The 12709-nt window shown below is 43.0% G+C and overlaps 2 protein-coding genes across 3 annotated transcripts in view; one reads left to right on the top strand and one right to left on the bottom strand.

The window, feature by feature from the left end:
• The window catches only part of Rprd1b (regulation of nuclear pre-mRNA domain containing 1B), a 45852-nt gene extending 38155 nt beyond the window's left edge, over positions 1 to 7697 (bottom strand). Inside the window, exons 1-2 of one of the 2 annotated variants that reach the window (XM_032904643.1) lie at positions 7163 to 7697; positions 583 to 712 (exon numbers count right to left, since the gene is read on the bottom strand). In XM_032904643.1, coding sequence (XP_032760534.1) covers positions 583 to 712; positions 7163 to 7313 — 281 coding nt within the window. In that variant the 5' untranslated portion in view covers positions 7314 to 7697. The remainder of the gene's footprint in view (positions 1 to 582; positions 713 to 7162) is intronic. The other variant, XM_032904642.1, reaches the window with a different exon arrangement.
• Positions 7698 to 7736: 39 nt separating this feature from the next.
• The window catches only part of Tti1 (TELO2 interacting protein 1), a 48146-nt gene continuing 43173 nt past the window's right edge, over positions 7737 to 12709 (top strand). Inside the window, exon 1 of the mRNA XM_032904640.1 lies at positions 7737 to 7840. The gene's annotated coding sequence lies outside the window, so the exon portion shown is untranslated. The remainder of the gene's footprint in view (positions 7841 to 12709) is intronic.

Below are 12709 nucleotides of genomic sequence, written 5' to 3'. Positions count from 1 at the left end.
ACAAGATGGGCAAACAAGCCTGAGTGATATGGAAGTGTAGCAGGCGTGAGCTTTCTACCCAGCTGCCTGTGTGCTCCAAGATGCAGCACTCTGCAGCTTGAGGTGCAGATTTACAACAATGCAGCTCAAACATCTACTTTTCCACACGTTATATGACTATTTTTGTAGTGGTAGTAATGACTACTATTTTTAGCAAACTAGAAGTTGAGGGGGAAATAAAAAGTCTCAGGAACCAATTTCTGCCATTGAAGACACATCACTAAAGCGCTCCTGCGCACTACTCGCTCTGGGTTTTGATCAGGAACTAATGAGACAACTCAGCCACAGAAGATATCCTCGAGAAAGAAATCCAGTGGGTGAATTCAGAGGAAAAAGACGTGTTTCTGGTACCAGAATAAATCTCTTTAGTGTTTCAAAATGTTTACACATCTGACATGATAGTTAAGAGCCTAGAAAAGCATAAAAGCATAATTTGGTCTTCACAGCACTCTGCAGAGTACAACGTTGTCCATTTGCAAAGGATATCACAAGAGCAACATAACAAAAAGATGGAAATGTAAAAGCCCCCAATAGAAAACATACCTGGCAACATGAGAAAAAGCATCCACAAGGACAGATTCAAATTCTCTCGTGAACTCAGGTCCTTTCCTTTTACTGTTTTGGATGACATCATTTGCTAAGTAGAGAAAAGTAAGCTTTCTATTTGATTTGGCTGGGGAAAAAAAGAGAAGAAAGAACAATTTAACTTACAGCAGAAAATTCTAATGAGTGATTGTTAGGATAGTCCTAAAGAGCAGTAGGTGTGAGAAGACGGCTTAGCAGGCAGGTACTTGTCACACAAACATGAAGACTGAAATCTGTGTCCCTAGCACCCAAGTAAAGTGCAAGGTGGAGGTGGCTCCCTGGAGCAAGCTGGCAGCCAGCTCCCCTACATTGGTGAGCTCTAGGTTTACATGAGAGGTCCTACCCTGGTTTATAAGGTGGATAGGGACTAAACATCAACTTCTGGACTCCACACACATATGTACCTGCATACAGCAAGCAAATGCAGACACACACCAATGTGAGTGTACCTCAGAGAGTCAAGTAAGTGTCTGAATAAAACAATGGAATGAAATAAAGGAGTCCTTTCAAGTCTAACTTGCACATGTGGGAATACAATTTTGGAAGAAAAAGTTACTGTGTTACTTTAACCAAGGTAACTAATTGGCATCAAAAATAAAGATAGTTAAAAATGCAAGTCTTAAAGATAAGCTGTCAATCTAAATGCTAAGCCAGGTGCACATTTACTGTACTATGAGGAAGTCATAACACAATCTTCAAACACAATCTTCATCACCGAACACTCTAGAGTGAGCACGGGAGTTAGGATTCAACTTTGAAGGATAATCTTGCAAATGAGGCTCTCAACTGGGAATCTTTCTTTGAGATGCTAATAACCATAGTCAGCCAGTGACACTGCCTTACAGTCCAGAAGATTCTCTAGATACACCAATGAATGTTTATCTCAATCACAAACATGCAGAAATGCTGTATTATTGTTGAAAATTTATATACACTCAAATCAGAATATGCAAAATTACAGCTCCTACAAAACCCATAATTCTTCTTTGTTTCACATACAATATGTACTATTTTCTATTACTCTATATGGTACCATATATTAAACCATAAAAGCTTCGTGTAATACATCTGAATTACAGTTGCTTGGGGGAACATTACTGAATTTTCTGGCTTCTATGCACATAAGTTCTCAGCCCTAAAGTTCTATCACTATCATTTTTTGGTCCCGGTTATCTTTTAAAAGAAATAAATATGAATATAATAAAATGTTTCAAAACATTAAGTTTTCTTCAATGCTATATAGAAAACTCTAGCAGTATTTATGCCAATTTTACACAACTGTGTACCTAGTTCTTGCTCCACTGCTCTCAAAAAAAAAAAGAAAAAGAAAGAAAAGAAAAAAGAAAAAAAAAACTTTTGAAAAGCACAACAGGCAAAAAACTTAGCCAAACTAAAAACAGGGTTTTTAAAGCATATTGTAGTTTTTTGTTTTGTTTTGTTTTGAGCCAGGTCTCAATCTGCCTGGCTGAGTATTTAGACAGGGAGATACTGAACTACATTCATTAGCCATCCAGTAAGAACCTGATTGTGAGAAACTTAATGATTATTCAAAAGCAAGACAATGCCAGGTATGGTGGTGCATGCCTTTGATCCCAACACTGGGAAGGCAGCGGCAGGTAGATATCTATGAGTTTGAGGCTAGCCTAGTCTACATTGTGCTAGCAAGTTCTAAGGCAGTCAGAGCAACATATTAAGACTGTCTCAAAAAAAAAAAAAAAAGTCAAGATAAAAGTATCAATGGTTGATACAGTGTTACAAATTCAGCATTACAGCAAAAAACTGGAGAGATGATTCAGCAGTTAAGAACACTCCTATAGGTGAACATCCTTCTCCAGGGCCTGACAAGTGTAGTCCTCACCCTCCTCAAAAAAAAAAAAAACAACAAAAAAAACCTTTCTTTTGCAATAGATGGAGACCATTACATTACACAAAACCACAACCAATCAAATGTAGTTGTGGAGTCCAGTGTCAACATCTACAAAACAACACTTGCACCCAAGGCTCAGGGATCAGGAGAAAGGGTGGAAAGATTCTAAGAGCTGGAAGCTACACTCACAGTCTCACCAACACGTAGAGCTGACTAAGGACAAAATAGATAGGCTAACCCAGACAGAGGAAAGCCCACCCGTCCTCAACCCTACACAAAGAACTACTGGCAACTAAGGAATGCCATGAGTGGGAGAAACAGTCTTCCCCAGGGAAGAACACACCAATTGTTCATCCAATACCAAATGGTCAGCCTGCTCAGCTGAAAACAGACATTCAAGTAACATTATAGAGACTGTTCAGGTTATATTTAAAAATATATATGTATACACATACAGGTATGTAACAACAATTAATAAAAAAAAAGAGGGAATGAATTTGAAAGAGATAGAAGGGGTATATGGGAAAGATTGAAGGGAGGAAAGAAAAGGGGAAAATCACGATTATATTATAATCTCAAAGAACTAATTTTTAAAATGATGCAATTAAAATGTCACGTGAATTAAAATAAAATGAAGAATGAAAATAGAGAAGAGGAATATAGTACTCTACTTAAACATATTAAAAGGTCTTAGTTCTCATAGGCACCTAATTACATAACCCAAAACTTAGCATGTATGCTGTGGCCACTCATATCAGGTTTACTACAGCTTTTCCTCTCAGAATTTTTAAAGAAATAATAACACACTATTATTTTGATTAAAAAAATAACTCACTCCTACAGCTGGGCTTGACATATGCCTTTGATCACAGCACTTGAGAGGCAGAGGAAGACCTCTCTCTCTCTCTCTCTCTCTCTCTCTCTCTCTCTCTCTCTCTCTCTCTCTCTCGCTGTAGTTCCCAGCCAGCCAGGGCTACATAGTGAGACTCTGTCTCAGAAAAAGAGGAGACTGGCTCTTTTTCCAGAGGACCAAACTGTGGCTCCAAGCACCTACATGGCAGCTCACAATTACCTATTAACTACAGTTCCAAGTGATCCAATGCCTTCTTCTGGCCTAAATTATATTAGGCACCCTAAAATAGAAATTTAAGTACCCTGTGTGTAGACAAACTATGACACAGCCAACATACAGTACACAGGTCTCACTACTCCAACTCTGGGTGATATATGACAAAATGTATCTTCCGGACTCCTGGCTGAGTAAAGTTTAAAAAACTGGCTAATCAAAAATGTTGATGTGAAGAGAAAGACTACAAAGTATTCTGGAAAAGGGAACTATTTATCTACATTGTGGCCACAGTAACAACAAACATTAAAAAAATTCATCTTAGCCACACACACCTTTAATCCTAGCATTTGGGAGGCAAAGACAGGTAGGCCTCTGGGAGTTTGAAGCCAGTATGGTCAATGTAGCAAGTCCCAGGACAGCCAGAGCTACATAGTAAGACCCTGTCTCAAAATAAGATAGATAGATAGATAGATAGATAGATAGATAGATAGATAGATAGATAGATAGAGCAAGCAGCTAATAGCACTGTAATACCCAACTATTCCATAAAGGAAAGAGGTTCTACTTACAATCTAAAAGGACTAATTAATTATTCCTAGAAAGTGGAAAGAAAATAACACATTAAAAAAAGAAGCAACTCCTAAATGAGAGGAAATAATTTTTGTAAGTGTTAGTGATAACTCAAAGACAGGGGTAATGTTTAAGACAAGGAAAACTTCATAGGCACAAATGACCATTTTTAAAAACTCAGGGTAAGCTAAATCGCAAGGGGCTAGTCAGTTTCAGTGTCAGAGTACAAAACCCTTTTCTATTTTAATATAGGGGTACTATCAGTTTACAAGGGAAGCTGGACAGGAAATGAATACGCATCTCAGAGCTTGAGTAAGAACTCTAGTTCTGCGAGATTCAATCTGGTAGCCATCAGCCATGATGGCCAGTCACCACTTAATTGAGATAATAAAACTGGATCTTCAATTATATTTATTCCTTTGCATCATTTTAAATGTCCAATAGCCACATGTAGATAGTGACTGAGGACAGGTTATTTCTCTGCTGGTGAAATGAGTCAGTTTAAGCCAGATGAGAATATATTAAAGGCTGGTTTATTGGAAAGCTGCTGTCCAGTGGACAAATTCACTGGCCCCAAGGAAGGCTGTGGAAGTCGCTATGGATGCAGGGGGTGTGGAGAAAGGGTGCTCAAGCTGAGAGAAGAGGAGAAAGAAACTAAAATGTCTGGATTAATCGGGAAGAGCCTCTAGGGGAAGGGCAGACCAGACCCTGGGCTGGAAAGTTCAGGGTTGGGGGCAGGGTATGCCAGGTAGGGACTAAGGGATGCTGTGAGAATCTGGAGGCCAGGTCTGCTTTGATATGTAAAATATGCATCTCGGTCCCTTGTCCCAGGTCCAAAACCAAATCGCCCAAGAGCAGCTTCCCAATTTAATATGGCTTGAATTGGTTTGTTTCACCAATGGAGAAATAACCTATGAGCTGCCTTGTGGAGAACAGAGGCACAGAACAGCAACTGCCACAGATAGTTAAACCAGTGCCAATAAGGTCCTTCCTCTACTCAAACCTGAAAACATCAGAGGTACAACCACGCTACCAAACTAACTGTTACTTCACGATTGATACAATTCTAGTGCAAAACAAACCTAGAGAGATGTAACTACACTGAGGTAAGGCAAGCGGTGGGATGGGATGGCAGAGAATACAGTGGAAGAAAACGCCTCCAATTAACACCATTAAAGCACCAGGAACTTGAAAAAGCATTAAGTCTGGTATCAGTCCTCCCTGGGTCCAAGTCCCAGTTTAGACCTCTGGACAAGCCACCGGTCTTGCTGCATCTTTATCTACTGTGAAATGAGGATAAGAACGCCACCCTATTTGCTATGTAAGGCCCATGAGACAAGATTATCGATAAAGGAGCCTCTCTAAATGGCTATTTTTCAGGAACTCAAATAGGGTAAGGTGAGGAACTGACAAGGAAGGCTTCACAAAAGAAGTCTGGGATGGGCTAACAATTTCAAGATGATCAAGAGACTCTGCCGAAGGGAATTCAACGAAGGTCACCGATAGTTTTCTCATGTCTCCACATGCTGCAGCTATGCTCTACCTAGCTGCCCCAGAGGGCTGAAGGGATTCCTATGTCAGTAGAGCAAACCAAAACTGGGAGGCTCTGCAAGAAACCTAGAGTGCAGTCTCCTGAATAAACCTGGAGTTTGCTGCCTGCCATGCATCCTCTTCAGTTCGAAGACTTTGACTAAACCATTCTCCACTTCGGTTTCCTCGGTTTCCTCATCTACAACAGAGGGCACAGACACTCATAAAGTTACTTCCACTAAGCTTCGACTCTTCAGTCTTCTGCTAAGGAACCCAGCACAATGTGAGTTTGCACTGTACCTACCCGCTGCTCCACACCAGGATGTAGCAACCTGAAGGCAAAGACCAAGCTGTACACTGGGCATTCAACAGTCTTAACTTACCACTTCTACTGAAAACCTGCACTGTGCCCACAGCACACGAAAATGCTTACTGGATCATCCTGGCTTCTTACCAGAATCTGCTTTGTTGAGCCCTGTGTTTTCCCCATCTGTAAAACTCCTACTTCAAAAGGCCTCAAGAATTAAAAAACAAAACAAAACAAAGCAAAACAAAATAACAAAAAAGAACAACAAAAGAACCACCCAGTATAGTGGTACAAGCTACTAATCCCAGCATTTGGGAGGCAGAAGCAGGTCTGAGTTCGAGGCCAGCCTGGTCTACATAGGGAGTTCCAGGCCAGTAAAGGCTAAATAGTAAGATTCTGTACTGAAGCAAAAACAAAAGCAACCTGCATAAAGACAGTGGCACATGATAAAGCCATAGTAACATAAACTACCATCCTCTCCGTTTTCTATATAAAGAAACATAAAGGACATAAAGGTTAAGCTGTTGGGATAAGTGGCAAAGACAAGCTTAACTTCCAGACAGTGACCAGAAACAACCTGCATCTAACACAGGGCCTGGCAAGAAACAGGTAGAGCTCTGTGAATGTCAGATTCTGAGAGTCTGAATTTAGTGGCAAGTGCAGAAAGCTACCCAATTTACCGGCCTGTTCTGAAGTCTATGGATAGTAACTAACATGGGGTCAAGGCTTTGTAAGGACAGGTAAGTTTGTGTCAGTTTTACAGATTAGAATACACAGGGATATGAAGAAATTAGAACACGTTTGGGCCAGGTCTCAATGTAGGCAGTCTGGCCAGAGACGGCTGGATCTTATTCCAAATGCCCAATACTGGGCTCCCAGCTCCAAGCACAGCCACGATTTAAAACAAAATAAAACAAAAAACAATTGTCGTAAAGTGTGAAGGGGAGCCTGAAGAGGAAAGCAGCTTAATAACTTCAAGTCTGGGCATTTGCACCCTTGGAACCTCAGACGAATATCACATGCCTTACTGGGCCTCAGTTTCCCTCTCCAAGAAATAAAATAACAGTTTCCAATCTCAGAACCTCCATCAGAGACCCAGGCCTGCAAAGCAAGGCTTAATTAAGAAACTAGAGGGGTGTGGGAAAGTGGATGAGAGTGCACACCCATGGGAGAGCCCAGGGGTGGGGGTGATCACCTTTGCGGAGCTCGCGGTGCCACACGGAGACGATGGGTCCTGCGTGCTTGCGGTGGTGGATGAGCCACAGGGATAGGGTCTGCACACTCTGCTGAGAGTTGCTCAGCTCTGAGAGCTTCTTTTCCAGCGCCGACTCTGAGAAGGAGGACATGGTGGCGGTGGTAAGGAACGGCCTGGGCCGCCCGATGAGTCGGGGAAAGCGACCGCACTCGGCCCAGGCCTCCGCTGACAGGCTGCACAGCTCTCCGCCGACTGACAGACAGCTAGGGGTACCAGGTGGGGGGAGGGGACAGGTCTCCGCAGTAACAGCCGCCCGCGCCGCCGCCACAAGATGGCCACCCGACCTCTCACCCCGCCGCCACGGGGTCAAAGGGCAAGGGCCACAGTCGGGCGCCGAGAGGTTCGCAGCCGGAGGAAAACGACCCTTAGGAGGCAGCAGTCTCCTTGGGCCTTGTTGAGGGGACTTCGAACCGAACAGGCCGAGAGAACAAATCCAGGTCCTCGAACACCGAAAAGCGCTTTAACCACTCGCGCCCGCGCGCCGGCGCAGTGAGCCTCACCGGAACCCTTTTTCCCGCTCCCGCAGAACCTTTCTGGCGCGGCGCGACGCACTACTTTTTCGTCATTTCCGTCTAGGGTGCTGGAGGCGGGAGAGTGGGGGAAAGACTGGAAGACGAGGTAAGAGTGGCGGGAGTGAGAGGGAGCTCAGCGGCTTTGGAGCGTCCAGAAGCGAATCCTTAGGGGACACTGAGGCAGGAAGCGCGGGACCTGGGTGTGGGAAGAGCTGCGTCGCTGCTGGCTCGCTTAAGCCACACCTCCCTCCGTGCTTGATCCCTCCCCCCCTTCCCGCGCTCCTCTAGTTCTATTAAAGACACGAACCCTTTGCAGGCCCCCCCCAGCTTGGTTCCTGTTCTGTCTTCAGAAGTGATGCCCCTTTTCTCACCTGATGGAACTGCGCCGTCTACTGGCCTCGACTGAAAACCCCCTTTTTTGAGGGGTGTAATGACTTCAAGAGTAATAGTGCTTGTTATGCAAGAATCAGGATATCTGAGTTCCCATCATTAAATAGCCCAAGTTGGTGGCCTGGTCTGTAACTTCAGTACTCTGGGACTGAGACAGGAAGATCGCTGGAGCTTGCTAGATGCCTGCTTAACTCCAGGTTCAGTGAAAGACTCAGTCTCAAAAGAATAAGCTGGAAAGTGGTTGAGCGGGACACCTGACATCTCTCTGTGCGCTCACCCCCCAAGACACACACCTACAACTTTCCTGACCATTGTTGAACTTCTTAGATGTGGGCCCCTCCTATAGACATTCCTATAGTTGATGCCTGGTTTTCTTCACTTCTCTATTCCTAATATAAGTGCTTTGACCCTTCACCCTTCACATCATGATCATAGATAGTCTAGTGAGAACGTTTCTGTGTGCTAGACACTTTTCAAAGCTTTGAAGTAGGTATTATTTTCTCACGCTTTAACAGTCGAGGAAACAGAAGGTTACAGAGGTGTGGTGATCATCCGAGTTCCCAAGCTCACTTAGCTAAGATCTGAATGAAGAGACTGTATCTCAGTGTTTCCCAGCATCTGGGATCAAAGCTGAGTTCCTAACCGATTGAGTGAATTAATGCACAAGTCAACACCTTGTAATGATATAAGTGTGATGGTGCACACCTTTAATTCTAACTCTTGGGAGGCAGAGGCAGTGGGTTTCTGAGAGTTCCAGGCCAGCCTGGTCTGTGTAGTAAATTCCAGACCAGCTTTTAAGACCCTGCCTTTAAAAAAACAGGTGTGGGGGTATGTGTGTCTGGGGGGCCTAGGGCTTTTGAGACCCATCTAAACAGTTGCTGAGTACTGAGTAACTGTCATGTTCTGAGTACCCTTCCTTGTACTGACTGAGTCTATGTATCCAGCATGTTACTATTTCTAAATTCCAGTGGTGGGCACCATTTGGTAATGAGAACACATGACTGGGAGTGAGTAACCTATCCAGAGCTGCTCAGGCATAGCCAGGAAATGGCAAAACTAGAATTCAGTTAAGGTCTCCTGATCCCAAATTCTTCACGTATTACCCAAAGGTTCCTTCATAATTTCTGAGCATCTGTGTCTGAAGCACTGTTCTGGGCAAACAGACAAGCTGTCCCTGTCCTTGGAAGCTTGCCTTCTAGAGAAGAGAAAAAATGGGCATGCAAGTATAAAATGAATCAAAAGGTGATTTGCATAAAAATCCAGGAAGCCAAGGAGGTAGAGAATGCATGGGCTTGAGAAAATATAAGTTGGTCACATAGGAGTATGTTCTATATGCTATATGCCCTTCCCAGAGGGTAAAGTAACATTTGGTTGCTTGCCATACGCTGTCTTTCCAGGTAGTGAGAAAACCAACTTCAAACCTTTGTTTGCAATTTTGAGGACTTGAAAAGATGGTTTTACCAGAGTGATAGAAATCAGAAGGGTAGTTAGACATAAAGCCAGAAGAGTATGGAGGGACCGTGTCACATGGGCACGGATAGATACAAGTAAGAGTTTAGTGTTCTCTGAACGGGCAGTAGCGAGTGAAGGCGGAGCACTTTATTCTTATTGCGCTGTGCTGTTGTGGCATTTGCATGCAGCCTTTGCTTGCATAGGCAAGGCTGTTATGTAGAAGACAGGACCATGCCTTGTTATGTACAAGAAGGACAGGAAGACCAGTTTGTCAGCTGTTGTAATAACCCAGGTAAAAGGATAACACAGACCAGGATTGTGCCAGTGTAGGAAGCAGGAAGAGGACAGAATATGGAGATACTCTAAAGGAAGAGATAACAGGATTTGCTGATAGACTGGGTTTAGATATGAAAGAAGACAGGGTTGGCCCCAGGAATACTGACTTCAGCAACTAGGAGAATGGAATTTCTGATTACTGAGGACAGACAGACAGATAGACAGGTTTGAGCAATGAAAACGGCAGGGTGGACATGTTTGATTGAAAATGCTTATCTAGGAACAGTCACCAATCACTGCTGAGTGTCTTGGGTATTGGTTCTAGGACACATGCACCCACCACACACACAGGTGCCACATTATGTCTTGGTTACATAAAGTATAATATACTACATATGTAAATGATGTGTAAACATTGCAACTATTTTTTAAGAAATAAGTAACACTAAAGAACAGACTATATATTCAGCACAATCGCAGGGTTTTTTTGGTTTTTTTTTAACCAAATAATTTTGGTCTGTGCTTGGTTGAACTGGTCACAGATACAGAAGGCCATCTATTCAGGTACGTAGGCAACTGGATTTATCAGTCTGGAGCTCAAGGGCAAGTTCTGGGCTACAGAACTTGTAAGAGTCGTAAGAGGAAAGGTGCAGAGAGAGGCTGAGGCTCAGGACAAGTCACAGTTGAGAGGTCTGGGAGATGGAGGTGATACGGTCATGCAACTTAGCCTCTTCACCCTTTCAACAGTAATTCTAGTGGCTGGTTTTCAAATATGGAGCCAACCTTGAGTCTCTGAAGTAACTTCACTTGTAATCTGTAACTTTTTATGTACTGCTAAAGTGTATGTCCTGTTATTTAGTTTAGGACTTAGGTGTCTGTAGACATGAAGGAAATTAGTTTTTAGGTTTTTGTTTTGCTGTGTTTACTAATTCACTTTGTGTGTGAGTTCACACATGTATGCCTAGCACTCTTATGAATGTCAGAGGACAACTTGGAGAAGTGGGTTCTCCCTTCCCACCATGTGGATCCTGGGGGATGGAAATCAGGTTGTTAGGCTTGGTGATAAGCACCTCTACCCACCGAGCCATTTCTTCAGCAACCCTCCCCCCTTAAACACCTTAAAGTGTTTTTGTTTATGTTTGTTTACTTTGTGTGTGCATGGGTATGTGTGTGCACATGTGCATGTGTGTATGCCCATGCTGAGATGAGAAGACAACTTTTCAGTTAGGCTGGCCTCGGACTCACAGAGATCTGCCTGCCTCTGCTTCCCAAGGCTGGGATTAAAATATGTGCCACCAAGCCTGGCCCTGACCTTGGTGTTTAGTTTTGTTACTGTTTTGTGTTGTCTTTGGTTTGGGTATCCGTATCATACTGACTTAAAAAAAAACAAAGAAAGGTGTTTCTTCATCTCTTTCTATATTGTGAGAATAAATGTTGGCTAGAATTGGCCAGTGAATTATTTTTCTCTTTTTTTAATGAAGTTTTAAATAACAAACTCATAGTCTATGAAAGTTGTGAAGCTTTTCCAGTAATCTTTCCTAATATGTTATTGCAGTGACTTGTCTCTGCTCTGGTTTGGATATGGTTTGAGGGTTCTTTAATGCTTCATGTGTTAAAACTTAATCTCAGGTGTGGGGCACTGAGCGAATGGCATTTAGAGATATGGCTTTGGGAAAGCAACTGGGATTACTAACAATTAAGGGTGCTAAAGTGGAGCTCCCTTGATTGCAGTAGCTTTATGATAAGGAGAATACCAAACAAGTGTACACATGCACTCTGTCTCTTGTGTGATCTCCTGCGCCACTTCAGGGCCTCTGCTGGCAAGAAGACCATCATCACCTAGCACAGCCCCTAGACCTTCTACCTCCAGACTAGGTAGTCTGCCTGTGAATGTGCTTGAGCTGTATAGCCTTTTATTGTAAACTGGAATAGAGGTGTCTTTTGAACAGCATGCATGAATGGTTTATCTTCTGTATTCTAAAACAGATTATTTATAAATGGTGTATGTATAGTATGTACATATTCGTGTATGTATGTGTGTGTGTGTGTGTGTGTGTGTGTGTGAGAGAGAGAGAGAGAGAGAGAGAGAGAGAGAGAGAGAGAGAGAGAGAGAGAATAGAGCATATTTGGGTGTCGGATGGCACAGTATACATGTGGAAGTCAGAGGACAATGTCAGTTGACTGTCTTCAGCCTTGATTGAGGTGGAGTCTTTTTGTGGTTTGCAGCAGGATCTGTTAGTTGTTTACCACTGTATGTGGGCCAGGATAGCTAGGCCCAGCGTTTCTGGAGGTTCTCCTGTCTCTACCTCCCATCTTGCTGTCGATCACTAAGACCACATACAGTTGCTGCTACTGTATGCAGCTTTACATGGGTGCTAGAGAGTCAAACTCAGGTTCTCATGCTTGCACAGTGAGGGCTTTACACACTAAGCCTAGTCCTTAATGTAATTTCTTTATTTAAAAGCTTCTTCCGGGGTCCATTGTGCACACCTTTAGTCCCAGCACTCAGGAGGCAGAGGTACTCTTTTGTGAGTTCAAAGCCAGCCTGGTCTACAGAATTCCAAGACAGCCAGAACTACACAATGAAAGTCTGCCTTGAAGAAAAACAAACAAACAAAAAACAATCTTCGTCCATTTTTTTGTGTACAGTTTTTCACAACTTTCCTGAAAGTGGAATTATGTGCACAAGGCCAAAGAGTGTGGTAAATGCTTTCTGAGTTACTATCAAAAAGCTGCCTGCCATGACTGGAATTTAACATTGTTATATTTTTTAAAAAGATTTATTTTTTTTATTTCTGTATATTAGGGGAAAGGGAAATATACACACATCAGTGCAGGTATCCGCAGAAGCCAAAAG

This window comes from Rattus rattus, chromosome 5 (genome assembly GCF_011064425.1).
Source record: "Rattus rattus isolate New Zealand chromosome 5, Rrattus_CSIRO_v1, whole genome shotgun sequence".
NCBI lineage: Eukaryota > Metazoa > Chordata > Mammalia > Rodentia > Muridae > Rattus > Rattus rattus.
This window is presented reverse-complemented; position numbering and strand designations above follow the sequence as displayed.